At 30.4% G+C, this 20,113-nt stretch overlaps 1 protein-coding gene across 1 annotated transcript in view; it reads left to right on the top strand.

Moving 5' to 3' along the window:
• The window catches only part of nAChRalpha7 (nicotinic Acetylcholine Receptor alpha7), a 961,296-nt gene that overhangs the window by 564,619 nt on the left and 376,564 nt on the right, over window positions 1-20,113 (top strand). Inside the window, exon 4 of the mRNA XM_075302219.1 lies at window positions 3,285-3,329. Coding sequence (XP_075158334.1) covers window positions 3,285-3,329 — 45 coding nt within the window. The remainder of the gene's footprint in view (window positions 1-3,284; window positions 3,330-20,113) is intronic.

The following is a 20,113-nucleotide window of genomic DNA, read 5'->3' as shown; positions in this document are numbered from 1 at the left end:
TCTATATAAAGTTTTTTTGTTTTAAGTCAATAATTTATTTCTCTAGAAAATTTTGTCAAAATGTAATAAAAATATTTTGTTAAAATTTCATTTCTATAAAAAATTTTGAAAAAAATGATTTTTTATAGAAAATTTTGTCAAATTCAATGGAGAAAATTTGTCTTGTTTATCAAAATTTTATTTCTATAGAAAATTTTATTCTACAGAAATCTTTGTCAAAATTTTAATTCTATAGAAAATTTTGTCAAAATTGTATTTCTATAGAAAATTTTATCAAATTTTTATTTCTATTGAAAAAAAAAATGTGTCAAAATTGTATTTCTATAGATAATTTTGTTAAAATTTTATTTCTATTGAAAAAAATGTGTCAAAATTGTATTTCTAAAGATAATTTTGTTAAAATTTTATTTCTATAGAAAATTTTATCAAATTTTGATTTCTATAGAAAATTTTGTCTAAATTTTTTTCTTTAGAACATTTTGTCACAATTTTATTTCTATAGAAAAATTTATCAAAATTTTATTTCAAGCGAAAATTTTGTCAAAATTTTATTTCTATCAAAAATGGTATCAACATTTTATTTCTATAGAAAAAATTGTCAACACTCATATCAATAAATTTTCATATCAATACAAAATTTTGTCAAAATTTTATTTCTATAGAAAATTTGGTTAAAATTTAATTTGTATATAAAATTTTGTCAAAATTTAATTTCTGTAGAAATTTCTGTCAAAATTTCATATCAGTACAAAATTTTGTCAAACTTTTATTTCTATAGAAAATTTTGTCAAAATTATATCTCTATAGAAAATTTTGTCAAAATTTTATTTCTGTAGAAAATTTTGTCAAAATTATATTGCCATTGAAAATTTTGTCAAAATTTTATTTCGATACAAAATTTTGTTAAAATTTTATTTCTATAGAAAATTTTGTCAAAATTTTGTTTCCATAGAAATTTTTTATCAAAATTTTATATCTATAGAAAAGTTCGTCAATTTTTTATTTCTATAGAAAATTTTGCCAAAATTTTTTTATTTATGTAGAAAATTTTATCAAAATTTTATTTCTATAGAACATTTTTATTTTATTTCGATAGAAAATTTTGTCAAAATTTTATTTCTATCGAAAGTTTGTCAATATTTATTTTCTATGGAAAATTTTGTCGAAATTTTATTTCTATAGAAAATTTTGTCAAAATTTTATTGCTATAGAAAATTTTGTAATTTTTTTTTTGCCATAAAAAATGTTATCACAATTTCATATCTATAGAAAATTTTATCAACATTTTATTTCAGTGTAATATTGGAAATAAAACTTAAATAAAAACATCAATCCTATGTTTTTTGATCGACCTACAGCCGAAACTATGATAAGTATTGCTTAAAAATAAAATAAAAAAGTCAACGATAATCAATCAGAAATATAAAATTTTGTCAAAGTTTTATTTCTATAGAAAGTTTCTCAATATCTTATTTCTATAGAAAATTTTGTCAAAATTTTTTTGCTATAAAAAATGCTATCAAAATTTCATATCTATAGAAAATTTTATTAAATTTTTTTTTTATAGAAAATTTTGTCAAAATTTTATTTCTAAAGAAAATTTTGTCCAATTTTTTTCTATAGAAAGTTTGTCAATAAATTATTTCTCTAGAAAATTGTGTCGAAATTTAATTTCTATAGAAAATTTTGTCAAAGTGTAATTTCAATAAAAATATTTTTTCAAAATTTTATTTCAATAGAAAATTTTGTATTTTTTTTTTTTTTTTTTTGCTATAAAAAATTTTATCACAATTTCATATCTATAAAAAATTTTGTCAAAATTGTATATTTATAGAAAATTTTGTCAATATTTTATTTTTACAGACAAAATTTTCAAAATTTTATTACTGCAGAAAATTTTATCAAAATTTTATTTCTATAGAAAATTTTATCAAAATTTTATTTCTAAAGAAAATTTTATCAAAATTTTATTTCTATAGAAAATTTTATTAAATTTTTTCTCTACAGAAAATTTTGTCAAAATTTTATTTCTAAGGAAAATTTTGTCAACATTTTATTTCTATAGAAAATTTTGTCAAAATTTTATTTCTATAGAAAATTTTCGCCTGCCTTTAGAAAAATAAGCCCATATACTGCTCAATAACTGTTCGATCGAATTGTTTGGGGGCTTTCCGTCTGCCGGTGTAATTGCAAATAGGCCAAATCGGCCACCTTTAGATATAGACCCATATAAACCGACCGTAGATTTGTCTTGCGAATTCTTTTGGAGTAAGAAATTTCGCCCGATCTGTATGAAATTTAGTACATGGCCGAACTTACGAAATTTTATATCTAAAGAAAATGTTGTCAAAATTTTATTTCTATAGAAATATTTTCTATAGATTTTATTTCCGTAGAAAATTTAGTTAAAATTTTATTTGTATAGAAAATTTTGTCACAAGTTTAGTTAGGTAGAAAAACTTCAAACTTGTAGATACCTCAATTTTTATCCATTTTACTTGAAGATGGAATTCTGAAGGTATTTTACGTTCATAAACAAGTGTGCCGTAGATAGTGTGTATCGGCCCATATTTTGGTATAGCCCCCATATAGACCTTTCCGAATACGGTGTGTGTAGGTTCATGTTTTGGTGTAGCCCCCATATAGACTGATCTCTTGATTTGACTTCTTGAGCGTCTAGACATCCCAATTTTTACACGAAATGCCTGATATCCAAAGTCTAGTAGCATTTTAAAGACTTATATACGTATGGCAAATATAGAGCCCCCTTATGGATATATCTTCCAATTTGACCTCTTGAGCCTCTAGACACCCCAATTTTTATCCGATATGCTTGCAAATTATTTAGTTTTATCCATTATTATGAGGGCCGAATGTTTTGGCTATCGGTCCATATTTTGGTTTGCTTGGGTGAGTATCTGTCTTCAAATCGACCAGGAATTCTATATATTTTCAAGTAACCCGCTTTGGCGAGAAGTTTTCGAATCATTCGGCCCGTATATACTTGTTTATAATCCGTCAACATTTTTCCAATGCATGTTTTTCTTCGTGAGTCAGTAATTTTGCATCAAATGTTTTCAATGCTCTATTTTAATCTTAGTTGAAAAGTTTTGCGATTTAGGTCAAGTAAAAAAAAAACTTTATCTCAATTTTTAATGACAAGAAATCTTTGTGCTCATGGCAATATTTACTAGAATTTGAAAATAATAAAAGAAAATATCTAAAAAAAAATTAAAGCATTGTTCTAATATGTCTTTTGTTTTTCTCTTTTTTCTTCTTTGCAGGATGAAAAGAATCAATTGCTGATAACAAATATTTGGTTAAAACTGGTAAGTTTGCTCACAACAAATTGATATAAGCCAAAATATATCCAACCACCATCATCAGTAGCAGCAGCAGAATAGACAGCATCCAACACCATAACATCAATTCAAACAAACAAAGTGTAGTAGTTATTTTAATCAAAATCTGATAAAACCCAGAGGATATGCAAACATCCTTTGTGTGGGAGACCTACATATTTAGATTGAGGAAAAGCTGGGTAAACGATATGGCGCACTCAAGTCTAAGTCCATTACCATATTTTCTTTTTTTTTTTGTCTCTATCATATGCGAATGGTGCGTGGTGGGGTGTATGCTATTGGGTGGGTTGTGTTAGATGGCCATTCACTGATGATGATGATGATGGCCATAGAGATGGCATTATTTGGCATGTCGGAGTGAAATTTTTTCCCCTTTAGCTATGATCTCTCAAAATGTACAACACAAAAGAGAATATTCAATTTGAGTTTATCAATGTAGAAACAAATTGATTAATAATATTGTAGATAATCAAATGATGACAACGAAGTTGTAGGGGAATGGAATGTGCCACTAGAATTTAATTTACTTACCTGAAATGCAAATTAGAATAAGTCTGTATTTATTAAAGGCTAAGAATTCAATGGTCAAGTGTTGGAAAAGTACCAATGTATACCAGAATTTAAAATAAAAATTTTTGTGTGAAATTCGATTTTATATCATACATCACTGCTATCGAAATATCTTCACTAATATGCAATACCCTGAAAGAAGCCATAAATCGATTTAGAGATGTCCTCTTGTCTATGAACAGATTTTTGTAATCACATTGATTCCAGTTTTAGTCTGAATTATTTGAAATTTCGGATAAGTAAGCCTTTGACCTTAAATTAATATCCAATAAATTAGTTAGAAATCGTTTAAGATTTAGGTATAGGTATAACATATATGTTTTTCGACCGATATGAATTTTGTCCTGAAATCGAAGCCTAGAGGTCTAGAAATCGTGTAAGTATAAAAAGTAAAAACAAAAACAAGTTCTTTCTAATTGGGAAACATTTTAAGAACGGATTTAAAAAACTATAAAATTAATTCGAAAATTAAAATTTTAAGTTGCACATTGGGAAAATCTAATAAAAACAATCCTAAAAAATAGCATAAATACTTTAATTTTTTGCTGGTCATCTCATAGTTTCTAGCTTACGTCCGATTCTTAATTTTTTTATAATTTTGGAGATAGAAATGGCCAAATTTTCTTCTAATTCAATAGAACAACAACGTTTTTTTTTTAAATCCCCTCCTATAGAAAATTTTGTCAAAATTTTATTTCTATAAAAAATTTTGTCAAAATTTGATTTCTATAGAAAATTTTGTCAAAGTTTTATTTCTATAGAAAATTTTGTTGAGATTTTATTTCTATAGAAAATTTTGTCAAAATTTTATTTTATAGAAAATTTTGTCAAAATTTTATTTTATAGAAAATTTTGTCAAAATTTTATTTTATAGAAAATTTTGTCAAAATTTTATTTTATAGAAAATTTTGTCAAAATTTTATTTCTATAGGAAATTTTATTTCTATAGAAAATTTTGTCAAAATTTTATTTCTATAGAAAATTTTGTCAACATTTTATTTCACATTTGATAAAATCGGGCGATACATATATATGGAGGCTATATCTAGAATTGGTCCGATTTTCTTCCCATTCAATAGCATTCTTCCCTGTACCAAAAAAAAAAAAAAACAAGTATATACGGCCGCAAGTTCGGCCAGTCCGAATCTTATGTACTCTCCACCATGGATTGCGTAGAAACTTCTACGAAAGACTGTCATCCACAATCGAATTACTTGGGTTGTGGTATCTTAAAACTTCTTAACATCGTTTTCTAAATTGTGAGTTAGTGGTATACGTGGTATATATTAGACAAAACTAGTATATACATCACTAAGTTCGGCCGGGCCGAATCTTAAATACCCACCACCATGAACCAAATATTAGGGTTTCCTTTGAAATTTCAGGAGAGCTTGAGTACTTAAGGACACTTCCCGAAGATAAATTTAAAGATTTCACCTATGAGGACTATATCAGATTCTGGATTTATAAGAACCATTTTTGTTTGAGTTTTAGAGGAATCATTAACATCTCTTGTAAGTGTGCAAGAAAATTATAAAATAACGTCTTGATTTGAAATCTTAAATCTGTAGAAGTAAAATCTTGAAATTTTACATTGAGTTTCAAGCAATTTTCATGATCAGTGCGCCTTCTACACCCTCAAGAAGTGAAGTCGGTGCATATGGATGCATTACCAAATGGACCGGTAAAAACTTAATCCGATACACGTTTTTGTGAGCCTAAAATACCAGAATATAAATACCAGAATTTCAGGCAAATCAGATAAAAACTACGGTTTCTAGAAACCCAAGGAGTTAAATCGGGAGATCGTTCTTATGGGGCTATACTAAAATATGGACCGATACTCACCGTTTTCGGCACATCTCTTTATGACCCGAAAATACCTCTAGATTTCAAATTTCAGGCAAATAGGATAAAAACTTCGGATTCTAGAAGCCCAAGAAGTAAAATCGGGAAATCGGTCTATATGGGGGCTATACCAAAATATGGACCGATACTCACCATTTTCGGCACACCTCTTTATGGTCCTAAAATACCTCTAGATTTCCAATTTCAGACAAATTGGATAAAAACTACGGTTTCTATAAGCCCAAGACCCCAAATCGGGAGGTCGTTTTATATGGGGATCATACCAAAGCATGGACCGATACTCACAATTTTTGGCACACGTATTTGTGGTCCTACAATACCTCTAAATTTCCAATTTCAGGTAAATTGAATAAAAACTGCGGTTTCTATAAGCCCAAGAAGTAAAGTCGGGAGATCGGTATATATGGGGCCTATACCAAACTATGGACCGATACTCACCTCAAGATTTAAAATTTCAGGCAAATTGCATAAAAACTTCCATTTCTATAAGCCCCAGACCCCAAATCGGGAGGTCGGTTTATATGGGGACTATATCAAAACCTGGACCGATATAGCCCATCTTCGAACTTGACCTGCCTGCAGACAAAAGACGAGTTTGTGCAAAATTTCAGCACGATTGCTTCATTATTGAAGACTGTAGCGTGATTACAACAGACAGACAGACGGACATCGTTATATCGTCTTCGAATTTCCCCCTGAATATATACACTTTATATAGTTGGAAATCGATATTTCTATGTGTTACAAACGGAATGACCGTCACCATTCTATGGTGGTGGGTATAAAAAGAATGAAAATTTTATTTCTATAGAAAATTTTGTCAATTTTTTTATATAGAAAATTTTCTCGAAATTTTTATTATATTTATTTCTATAGAAAATCTATAGAAAATTAATTCTAAAAAAAATTTAGTCAAAATTTTATTTCTATGGAAAATTTTGTCAAAACTTTTTTTATAGAAAATTTTGCAAAATTTTATTTCTATAGAAAATTTTGCAAAATTTTATTTACTATATAAAATTATCAATCAAAATTTCATTTTGATTGATAATTTTTTCAAAAATTTATTTCTCTAGAAAATTTTGTCAAAATTCTGTTTCTATAGAAAAAATTGTCAAAATTTTATTTCCATAAAGATTTTTCTCAACATTTTATTTCTATAGAAATTTTGGTCAAAATATTATTTCTGTAGAAAATTTCCTCAAAATTGTATTCTCGATAATTTCTCACAATTTAATTCTGGAAAAAAATATTTGCAAAATTTTATTTCTATAGAAAATTTTCCAAAATGTTATTTACTATATACATTTTTTTTCAAAATTTCATTTTTATTGATAACTTTTTCAACAATTTATTTCTCTAGAAAATTTTGTCACAATTCTGTTTCTATAGAAAAAATTGTCAAAATTTTATTTCCATAAAAATTTTTCTCAACATTTTATTTCTATAGAAATTTTGGTCAAAATATTATTTCTGTAGAAAATTTCCTCAAAATTGTATTCTAGAGAAAAAATTTCTCACAATTTTATTCTGAAAAAAAAAAATATTTGCAAAATTTTATTTACTATATACAATTTTTTCAAAATTTCATTTTTATTGATGACTTTTTCAACAATTTATTTCTCTAGAAAATTTTGTCCAAATTCTGTTTCTATAGAAAAAATTGTCAAAATTTTATTTCCATAACAATTTTCTCAACATTTTATTTCTATAGAAATTTTGGTCAAAATATTATTTCTATAGAAAAATTCCTCAAAATTGTATTCAAAAAAAAAAAAAATTTCTCACAATTTTATTCTGAAAAAAAAAATTTTTGCAAAATTTTATTTCTATAGAAAATTTTGCAAAATTTTATTTACTATATAAATTTTTTTGTCAAAATTTCATTTTTATTGATAATTTTTTCAAAAGTTTATTTCTCTAGAAAATTTTGTAAAAATTCTGTTTCTATGGAAAAAATTGTCAAAATTTTATTTCCATAAAAAATTTTCTCAACATTTTATTTCTATAGAATTATTATTTCTATAGAACTATATTTTGTCCAAATATTATTTCTGTAGAAAATTTCCTCAAAATTGTATTCTATAGAAAAAATTTCTCACAATTTTATTATGGAGTAAAAGTTTGTCAAAATTTAATTTCTATAGCAAATTTTCTCAAAATATTATTTCCGTAACAAATTTTCTCAAAATTATATTTCTTACTGATACTCACTGCTAATACGAAAACTTGTAAACATGACTCAAATTTTCCTATACCTCTAATACATATTTATCGACTGTTTCTTAATTTAAATCAACTTCCAAGGCTCAATTTCTAAATTAATGCCCATGTAAAATTGGAGATGACCAAGTGTGCACCATTTCCGGATCACAAGTTGGGTATCCAAACTTTTTTTCCGAAGCTTTTTTTCTTGGGAGATATATTTAAATCTGTACAGATTTCGATGATTTTTGCAGCCTTAATTTATTCTATAAAAGATAACATTGTACCGTCTTTGGGTATGATCGTTTAATAAATAATAATATTATGAAAATATGTAGGAAAATCGGGCGATACATAGTATATATGAGAGCTATATCTAACCGATTTGGACAATTGTTTTCAGTAATATTTGGTGCCATAGAAGCCTACATTTTGAACATTTTGAAATAAGGGTTTTATGGCCAAATTTATAAAAATAGATCAATACATATATATGGGAGCTATATCTGTATCTGAACCGATTTTAGTGAAACTTTTCACACTTGGAGGGTGAGGATTTGGATAACGTTGCGCCAAATTTGCTACCGATCAGTTAGTAAATACGTGAAGTATGAACCCATTTGTTGAAATCGGGCAAAATATACATATGGAGGGTATATCTAGAATTGATCAGATTTTCTCCAAATTCAATAGCGTTCATCCCTGTACCCAAAAAAAAAAAAAAACATGCTGTACCAAATTACATCAAAATCGGCTAATAATTCGGTATGGAATCCTACGAACAAAGACCATACAAAGACAGACGGACGGACACTAAGGGTTAACTCGACTCAGGAGGTTATTCTGAACCCATCGGTATATATTTTATGGGGTTTAAAGTCAACATTTCTGGTATGCACATTTTTTTGGCAGATCAAATTTATTATACCTTGACCACTAAGTGGTTTAGTGTATAAAATGTATAAACGATACACGTAGAAATTTTGGGATGCTTGATATGAAATTCAATATTTGTAAAATAGTTGCTTTCTCTATGACTATGACTCTAAGCCCTAGCCAATATTCACCTCTAAAAGGTGAAGGTGTTCCTGCTAAAGACCTTATTGTGAAAATTTCCTTTCAATTTTTCAGAGTACCACCGTGATTTAATGAACCTTAGGGCGAATAGTTTATTTATTTTCTTTTATGCCTAACATCTAAGCCTTCTTTAATCGAGTTTGTGAAAACCCTTATAAGTAAATGGCTTTCCCATTTATAGATAAAATATCACATTTTATCGTATATTTCTTCCCCAAAATAGCCTTATTTCTAAGCCAAAACTAAAGAAGCATAAAACATGTTGTTCTGATTTAGCGATAATGGAATCAAATCATTTTTCACCTAAATTTACTGACATGTCCATGAACATGAAAACAAGGAAAAAACACCCAAAAATCCAAAGAAAAAAAAAATAGCATTTCATTCAAACTTCAAGATAATCTATAGACCAAAAAAAATATCCTGCTTTATCTCTCTTGTCGAGGAAAATTGAAAAAGAGTAGTAGAAAGTTGAATATAAACAAATGAAATTTCTAAATAAGAAGATGAGCTACTTATATCATTGTTTTTGTTTTTTCTTTTTTTTTTAAACCCATCTGGAGCATATGAATTAGCCCATTTTCTTTATCGGTAACACCAGCTGTAGCCCAAAGAACATAAACACCAAAAGAGAATTTGAAGGCCTCTCTTTGGTATGTATGGATATCTGGTCTTAGACTCAACTCAAATGATGCCTTTAAATAAATAGCCCTCAAGTATTGACCAAATATTTTAACAATTTTTCACAAAAAAAAAATATATGGTAACAATTTGTCTTCTGGTTAAACACAACCCAACCACAAATAATGTTTATAAAATATGGCAATCGTGGCAAGCAAAAAAAAACAAAAAAACAAGTATATACGGCCGTAAGTTCGGCCAGGCCGAATCTTATGTACCCTCCACCATGGATTGCGTAGAAACTTCTACGAAAGACTATCATCCACAATCGAATTACTTGGGTTGTGGTAACATAAAACTTCTTAACATCGTTTTCTAAATTGTGTATTAGTCCATACGTGGTATATATTAGACAAAAAAGTTATGTATAGATAAGTCAACAAATAATTACGAATCGACATGGACTTTTGCACGGTACGTAGAGAGCCAGAATTGAAATATGGGGGTCGCTTATATGGGGGCTATATACAACTATGAACTTGATATGGACCAATTTTCCTGTGATTGGGGATCGATTTATCTGAGGGTTATATATAACTATAGACCGATATGGACCAAGTTAGCATGGTTGTTAAGGGCCATATACTAGCCAAATTTCAACTGACTCGGATAAAATTTGCTCCTCCAAGAGGCTCCAAAACCAAATCTCGGGATTGGTTTATATGGGGGCTATATATGATTATGGACTGATATGGACCACTTTTGGCATGGTTGTTAAATATCATATACTAACATCACGTACCAAATTTCAACCGAATCGGATGAATTTTGCTCTTCCAATGGGCTCCGGAGGTCAAATCTGGGGATCGGTTTATATGGAGCCTATATATAATTATTGACCGATTTAGACCAATTTTTGCACCAAAAACAAAATTTCAACTGAATCAGATGAATTTTGGTCTTCCAAGAGGCTCCGGAGGTCAAATCTGGTGATCGGTTTATATCGGGGCTATATATATAGTTATAGACCGATGTGGACCAATTTTTGCATAGTTGTTAGAGACCATATACTAACACCATGTACCAAATTTCAGCCAGATCAGATGAAATTTTGCTTCTCTTAGAGGCTTCGCAAGCCAAATCGGGGGATCGGTTTATATGGGGGCTATATATAATTATGGACCGATGTGAACCAATTTTTGCATGGTTATTAAAGACCATATACTAGCACCATGTACCAAATTTCAGCCAGATCGGATGAAATTTGCTTCTCTTAGAGGTTCCAAAAATCAAATCGGGGGATCGGTTTATATGGGGGCTATATATAATTATAGACCGATGTGAACCAATTTTTGTATGATTGTTAGATACCATATACTAACACCATGTACCAAATTTCAGTCAGATCGGATGAAATTTGCTTATCTTAGAGGCTCCCCAAGCCAAATCGAGGGATCGGTTTATTTGGGGGCTATATATAATTATGGACCGATGTGAACCAATTTTTGTATGATTGTTAGATACCATATACTAACACCATGAACCAAATTTCAGTCAGATCGGATGAAATTTGCTTATCTTAGAGGCTCCCCAAGCCAAATCGAGGGATCGGTTTATTTGGGGGCTATATATAATTATGGACCGATGTGGACCAATTTGTGCATGGTCATTAGAGACCATATACTAACACCATGTACCAAATTTCAGCCAGATCGAATGAAATTTGCTTCTCTTAGAGGTTCCACAAGTCAAATCGGGGGATCGGTTTATATGGGGGCTATATATAATTATGGACCGATGTGGACCAATTTTTGTATGATTGTTAGATACCATATGCTAACACCATGTACCAAATTTCAGCCAGATCGGATGAAATTTGCTTCCTTTGAGGCTCCGCAAGCCAAATCGGGGGATCGGTTTATATGGGGGCTATATATAATTATGGACCGATGTGGACCAATTTTTACATGGTTGTTAGAGACCATATACTAACACCATGTACAAGATGTCAGCCGGATCGGATGAAATTTGCTTCTCTTAGAGCAATCGCAAGCCAAATTTGGGGGTGCGTTTATATGGGGGCTATACGTAAAAGTGGTCCGATATGGCCCATTTGCAATACCATCCGACCCACATCAATAACAACTACGTGTGCCAAGTTTCAAGTCGATAGCTTGTTTCGTTCGGAAGTTAGTGTGATTTCAAAAGACGGAGGGACATGCTCAGATCGACTCAGAATTTCACCACGACCCAGAATATATATACTTTATGGGGTCTTAGAGCAATATTTCGATGTGTTACAAACGGAATGACAAAGTTAATATACCCCCATCCTATGGTGGAGGGTATAAAAAAATAAACTTCTACATAATCACCCTTCCAAGAAATATGGCATATCCTAACCAAATAACAAGAGCTCCATTGAAGTTGAAATGAAAGAGTATATATTGGCCTAATGGCCCACTAACTCGCCTTCAGTACTAACGATGATATCGGATAAATAGCCTTAAAGAAGAAAACGAAAATCAGTAAACAGTTCACAAATTGTTAACCGGACATAGTACTCCCATTTACTAGCAACCCCCCATTCACAATTGCTTTGGTCAAAAAAACTTAAAGGCACTTGGTTTAAAAAAAAAAAAAAAAAAAAAAAAAAACGGGAGTTTGCCTTTGCTTCTTATTTACGCAATAAAATGGTTTTTCGTGAAGTTTGTTGTATGCTCGTGGAAAATTTTGGAGTCAGGAGTATAAAAACACTTTTAAGGCATTCTCAAACGCGTAACCAATGAACATTTTTCATTGAAGCAGAGAAGAAAATTTGAGGGAAACTACTATTTTACGAAAAAATTTTTGTATTCATTGGACAAATGCTAATATTGAAAAGCTAATATTTTGTAATCACTGTTTACCATCATAAACACGATGAAATAACGCCTTGATTTGAAATCTTAAATCTGTAGATTTTTTCCGCCATTATTTAAATGAATACGATGAGTAAAATCTGGAAATGTTATTTTCATTTTCAAGCAATTTCCATGATCAGTGCTCCTGCTATACCCTGAAAAAAGTGTATTCTTTTCTGAGGAACGAAATTGTAGACAAGCAAAGTTTTCTTTTGACACAAATTTTAGAGACAATCGTTGAATCGCTTATCAAAAATTCTGATTAGTTTGCTCTAAACGAAAATACTTTATACGAAAGGGGAATTTCGTTTGTCTAAAATTTCATTCCGGAGGGAAATAGTTTTTCTTTAGGTGTACCCTCAAGAAGCTAAATCGGTCTCTATCGATGCCTTGCCAAATGGACCGGTAAAAATAAATGTGATACAGATTTTTGAGGGTCTAAAACTCCAGTATATTTACATCGTTATGCAAATCGGATAAAAACTACGGTTTCTAGAAGCCCAAGGAGTTAAGTCTGGAGATCAGTCTATGTGGAGACTATACTAAAACATGGGTCGGCATACATTATATTCGGCTGACCTATTTGTGGTCAGCCGGATTACAGAAATCCTAGAAATAAGTTCGGGAGTTAGGTCTATATGGGGGCTATACCAAAACATGGACCAATACTCATCACCTCTTAACTTTCCTCAAATACCTCTAGAATTCCACCTTCAGACGAATTGGGTGAAACCCAAAAAGTAAAATCTAGAAACCCAATAAATAAAATCGGGAGATCAGTTTATATAGGGGCTATACCAAAACATGGACCGATACGCATCATTTTCGACACACCTCTTTATGCTGCTAAGATACCTCTAGATTTATAATTTCCGGCAAAATGGATAAAAACTACGGTTTCTAGAAGCCCCAGGAATAAAGTCAGGAGATAGGTCTATATGGGGGCTATACCAAAATATGAACCAATAGGCACCATTTGCGACACACCTATTTGCGATCTTTAAATACCTCTAGATTTTCAACTTCAAGCAAATCGGCTAGAAAATATAGTCTCTAGACGCCCAAGAAGTAAAATCGAGAGATCGGTCTATATGGGGGTTTTACGAAAAAAATGGACCGATACACCTCAATTTCGGCACACATATTTGGGACCCCAAGAATACCTCTAGATTTCCAATTTCAGGCAAATCGGGTAATAAATACAGTTCATAGAAGCCCAAGAATAAAAAGCTGGCGATCGGTCTATATGGCGGCCATACCAAAACATGGACCGAAACGGACCATTTTTCGACACACCTCTTTAAAGGGTGATACGGTCAAAATTTGGTCAAGGGAAAACGCGTGTAAATCGGTGAAATCGTTTATTTAAAAAATCAAATTAAATTTCTTTTTCAAGTTCAATTAGTATAAAATTCAGGGAAAATATTCAGTTAGGCTTTCGCTTTTCCAAATCCGAATTGCCGGGCCTCACGCTTGATATCTGCCATCAGATTTCGTACAGCCACCTTGTCCACCTTCTTCGCCGCAGAAAGCCAGTTTTCCTTGAACTGCTGCTCGTCCTTAGCAGTTTTTTTGGTCTTCTTTAGGTTCCGCTTGACAATAGCCCAGTATTTCTCAATTGGGCGGAGCTCTGGCGTGTTGGGAGGGTTCTTGTCCTTGGGAACCACCTGCACGTTGTTGGCGGCGTACCACTCCATGGCCTTTTTAACGTAATGGCAAGATGCCAAATCCGGCCAAAACAGTACGGAACAACCGTGTTTCTCCAGGAAAGACAGCAGACGTTTATTCAAACACTCTTTCACGTAAATTTCTTGGTTGACAGTCCCGGAAGCTATGAAAATGCTGCTTTTCAAGCCACAGGTACAGATGGCTTGCCAAACCAGATATTTCTTTGCGAACTTTGACAGTTTTATGTGCTTGAAAATATCTGCTACCTTTCCCCTTCCTTTTGCCGTATAAAACTCCTGTCCCGGAAGCTGCTTGTAGTCGGCTTTGACGTAGGTTTCGTCGTCCATTACCACGCAGTCAAACTTCGTCAGCATCGTCGTGTACAGCCTCCGGGATCGTGCTTTGACCGTCGTATTTTGTTTATCATCGCGATTTGGAGTCACTACCTTCTTGTAAGTCGATAGTCCGACTCGTTGTTTTGGCTCGATGCGCAGTTGTAGACGATACACCCAGCTTATTTGCGACATCTCGGATAGAGAGGTTAGGGTTTCGCTTGAAACTACCGGCAACTCTCTTTGTCGTCTCAGCGGCTTCCGGTTTTCGATTTCCCCCCGATCCAGACTTCCTGGCTGTCGACAAACGTTCCCCAAACACTTTAATTACATTTGTAACGGTTGATTTGGCAACTTTTAGCGATTTTTGCCAGCTTTGCGTGCGAGTAGCTCGGATTTTCGCGATGCGCGAGCAAAATTTTAATACGCTGCTCTTCTTGCTTGGACGGCATTTTGACAACTGAAGAGTGAATTCCAAAATGAAAATAGGAGAAACATTTTACACACCTTCAAAATGAGGGGTGTCCAGGTTTTTTAAATGCAAAATTGAAAGAAATACGTCAAGTTTATATTGACCAAATTTTGACCGTGTCACCCTTTATGGTCCCAAAATACCTCTAGATTTCCAATTTGAGACACACCTCTTTATGATCTCAAAATACTTCTAGATTTTCAATTTCAGGCAAATCGGATAGAAAATACAGTTTCTAGACGGCCAAGAAGCAAAATCGGGAGATCGGTCTATATGGGGGCTATATCAAAACATGGACCGATACGGACCATTTTCGACACATCTCTTTATAGTCCCAAAATACCGCTAGATTTCCATTCTTAGACAAATCGGATAGAAAATACAGTTTCTAGACACCCACAAATCAAAATCGGGAGATCGGCCTATATGGGGGCTATATCAAATCATGGACCGATACACCCCATTTTCGGCACACCTCTTTATGGTCTTAGAATACCTCTAGATTTCAAATTTCAGGCAAATTAAATAAAAACTACGGATTCTAGAAGCCCAAGAAGTAAAATCGGGAGATCGGTTTATAAGGGGGCTATATCAGAACAGGGTCCAATAATCACCATTTTCGGCACATCTTTTTATTTTCCAAAATACCTCTAGATTTCCAATTTCAGGCAAATTGGGTAAAAACTACGGATTCTAGAAGCCCAAGAAGTAAAATCGGGAGATCGGTCTATATGGGGGCTATACCAACACATGGACCGATACGGACAATTTTCGACACACCTCTTTGTGGTCCCAAAATACCTCTAGATTTCCAATTTTAGACAAATTGGAAAGAAAATACATTTTCTAGATAAAGACGGACGGACAGACGGACATTGCCAGATCGACCCATGGGCCGACCACGAGCAATATTGCCAAAGACACCATATGTCTATCTCATATCCTGCTGGGTGTTGCAAACATATGCACTTACTTATAATACCCTGTTCCACAGTGTGGCGTAGGGTATAAAAATATGTTTCCTTTTTGGGTTTTCGATATGGATCTCAGCAATTTGTGGTTCGTTTTAAATGAAATTAAAAATTTGCTTGAGCTACGCTACGCTCGTTGATATCAGAGAAGTCCCTTCATCTCCTGATGGGATGTCCGTGGGTAATATGTCCATGCTATATTTGGGGGCTATACAAGATTTTTACAAACAACGTAAATTTGTATTTGAATTTTTGATAATTTTGTTTTCTTAACTTTACATGTCATTTTAGCCCATTGCGTAGTATTTTCATAATAATTCATTTCAAGCGTTCTGCATGCCCATGCACATCATTTCAATTAAATTTTTAATGAATAGCGCTTATGTCACATCTCATCATTGGAGTACTTTCAGCATTGACATACTGCTGACTAAATGTTATGTGATGGACTACTTTGCCTTCCTTTTAAATGACATTGTCAAAAAGCTTGCTTGCCGCTTCTAATATAATTTTTCATTTTCATACCACTATGTTAGGGAACGAAGAACATCGTATAGTCCTTATAACTGCTTTACATCTCAACACTGGATAATGGAATTTGTAAGAAAAAAAAAAAAAAAAAAACATTGAAAGTAAAAAAACAAAACCAACACCAAAATCCCGAAAAAAACGATAATAATTGACAGAAAGGCAAAAGGATCCTTGTGAGGAGCTCCTTCTTAAGAGCTCCTCGCACAGATTTTCCAAATATGAAAAGCAACACTTTCAATTTAAATCCTTCTAAGACAAGGAATCCGCCACCATAAAAGCTATGCGCTGTGGTACTGTACTGCTAAGAAGGAGATAAGACGTCGATGTTACGGAAATTGCTGCTGCTGCTTTGTGTGTGTGTGTCAAATGATATTTCACCACGATGAGCTTGAGAGTAGAACAAAACCAAAAAAAAAAGAAAGAAAACAATAGAAAAATGAAAAACAACACTGAAAACATGAGATATGAACATAAATTAATTTCAACGTAAGCCTTAAGGATAATTCATGAACTGGTTAAAATTACATCTTTCATCATCCTCATCATCATTCACTATGACATCTTTCCTTTCGTTTTAGATTCGTTGTATTTTTTTCGTTTTAGTCTTTCAACACTTGTTTTATCTTCCAGCTACTGTTGTTGTCAAGTTATTTAGTTAATAACGATAATTTTAAACTACAGGGCAGTTTGGTAGTGTCTTTTCGTAGTTATTTTTTTTTCAGGATTAAGTGCTAAGTTAGCTAATGAACTTTTAAACCATATTAATAACAAAATTTTCTATCGAAATAAAATTTTTACAAAATTTTCTTTAGAAATTAAATTTTGATAAAGTTTTCTATAGAAATAAAATTTCGACAAAATTTTCGATAAAAAATAAAATTTTGAAAAAATTTTCTATAGAAATAAAATTTTGACAAAATTTTGAATAGAAATGAAATGTTGACAAAATGTTCTATAGACATAAAATTTTTACAAATTTTCTATAGATATAAAATTTTGACAAAATTTTCTATAGAAATTAAATTTTGACAAAGTTTTCTATAGAAATAAAATTTCGACAAAATTTTCGATAAAAAATAAAATTTTGAAAAAATTTTCTATAGAAATAAAATTTTTACAAAATTTTGAATAGAAATGAAATGTCGACAAAATGTTCTATAGAAATAAAATTTTGACAAAATTTTCTATAGAAAAAAAATTGTGACAAAAATTTTTATAGAAATAAAAATTTGATAAAATTTTTTATAGAAATAAAATTTTGACAAAATTTTCTTTAGAAATAAAATTTTGACAAAATTTACAATAGAAATTATATTTTGACAAAATTTTCTATTGAAATAAAATTTTAACAAAATTTTCTTCAGAAATAAAATTTTGACAAAATTTTCTAAGAAATAAAATTTTGACAAAATTTTCTAGAGAAATAAAATTTTGACAACATTATCAAGAAAAATCAAATTTTGACAAAATTTTCTATAGAAATAAAATTATGACAAAATTTTCTATAGAAATAAAATGTTGACAAAATTTTCAATAGAAATGAAATTTTGACAAAATTTTCTATAGAGACAAAATTTTGACAAAATTTTCTATAGAAATAACATTTTCACAAAATGTTCTACAGGAGATTGTTTTTTGGCAAAATTTTCTATAGGAATAAAATTTTGAAAAAATTTTGAATAGAAATAAAATGTTGACAAAATGTTCTATAGACATAAAATTTTTACAAATTTTCTATAGATATAAAATTTTTACAAATTTTCTATAGATATAAAATTTTGACAAAATTTTCTATAGAAATTAAATTTTGACAAAGTTTTCTATAGAAATAAAATTTTGAAAAAATTTTCTATAGAAATAAAATTTTTACAAAATTTTGAATAGAAATGAAATGTTGACAAAATTTTCTATAGAAATAAAATTTTGACAAAATTTTCTATAGAAAAAAAATTGTGACAAAAATGTTTATAGAAATAAAAATATGATAAAATTTTTTATAGAAATAGAATTTTGACAAAATTTTCTATAGAAATAAAATTTTGACAAAATTTACAATGCTTTTAATTGGAAATATTTTGGTGATATTTTTTTCTGTGTGTAGTTCACTTTGGGTTGAGTGAATTACCCGAATTTATTCTGATAATTGGTTGATAGTTTTGCTGCAAGTAGAGGATGCTGATGAGGAATGTGGTAATTCCGAAACAGCTGTACATCCAACCATCTTGCAGTCTATAGGGCTTTGCCCAAATAAATTTGACAAGCATTCTTTTCCTCTGTTGGTTAAGCTACACTTGTAGTTTAGTCAATGCATGGCTTTACGCTGAGATAAAAAAAAAACAACAATAACGATTGAAGAGAAGCCAACAATAACAAACACAACAAATAAAATTTTGATAAAATTTTCTATAGAAATAAAATTTTTTAAAAAATTCTATAGAAGTAAAATTTTGACTAAATATTCTATATAAATAAAATTTTCTATACAAATAAAATTTTGACAAAATTTTCTTATAGAAATACAATTTTCATAAAAGTGTCTATAGAAATAAAATTTTGACAAAATTTTCTAAATAAAAAACATTTTAACAACAATTTTGGCAAAATCTACTGTAGCAATGAACTTTTGACAAAATTTTCTATAGAAATAAAGTATTGACAAAATTTTCCATAGAAATAAAATCTTGAAAAAATTTTCTAAAGAAATAAAATTTTGACCAAATATAAAAAAATAAACCTTTGATAAAATTTTCTGTAGTAATAAAGTTTTGCAAAATTTGTATAGAAATAAAATTTTGACAAAATTTTCTATAGCAATAAAATGTTGACAATATTTTTATATTAGCCTGATAGCACTGCAGGCTGGTTCAATGTCTAAATCATTTGCTACAAATTATTACAATAGTTATTCCATGCTTATTGGACAGGAAGATTATGCGAATTGATACTATGAAGTTACTCAAAAGAAAATGCCAGATTTTCTTTTCAGTATCTTAAAAGTTTCAATTCCCTTAATCTTCCAAACCAACAAGCTCGAATAAATATTTGTATTTTGACAAAATTTTCTATAGAAATAAAATTTTGACAAAACTTTCTATAGAAATAAAATTTTGAAATTAACTATTTCCGATTTCTCCACAATTCATACACAAATTTCACTTTACTTTCATAAAAAATTTCAAAATTCAACCATATTGGACTTCAATATATATTTTTTTCTAAAGCTATTATAGGAGTAGGCGAAGTTTGCAAAAGCAAAAAACAAAAATAAATTAAATTAAATAAATCTCTTTTATCTCTCCATATCCCACAATGTATAAGATTGCATGGAAGCGAGTGGCATTTTGAAATAGGAAAATGACAACAGTAAACCCATGTCTGACTCCTCCACATGAAATACACATAATTTAATTTATCAAAAAGCCATGATATGTCGCATGAAAAATATAAATTGTTTATATCATGAAAGCAGGCCTGGCAAGCCAGATTCCGTAGTGATGAGATAGCGAAGATGAAAAAATATGTGGAAATTGAA

This window comes from Haematobia irritans, chromosome 3 (genome assembly GCF_050003625.1).
Source record: "Haematobia irritans isolate KBUSLIRL chromosome 3, ASM5000362v1, whole genome shotgun sequence".
Classification (NCBI taxonomy): Eukaryota; Metazoa; Arthropoda; class Insecta; order Diptera; family Muscidae; genus Haematobia; species Haematobia irritans.
The sequence above is the reverse complement of the archived record's forward strand: the minus strand, read 5'-3'. Positions and strand labels throughout refer to the sequence as shown.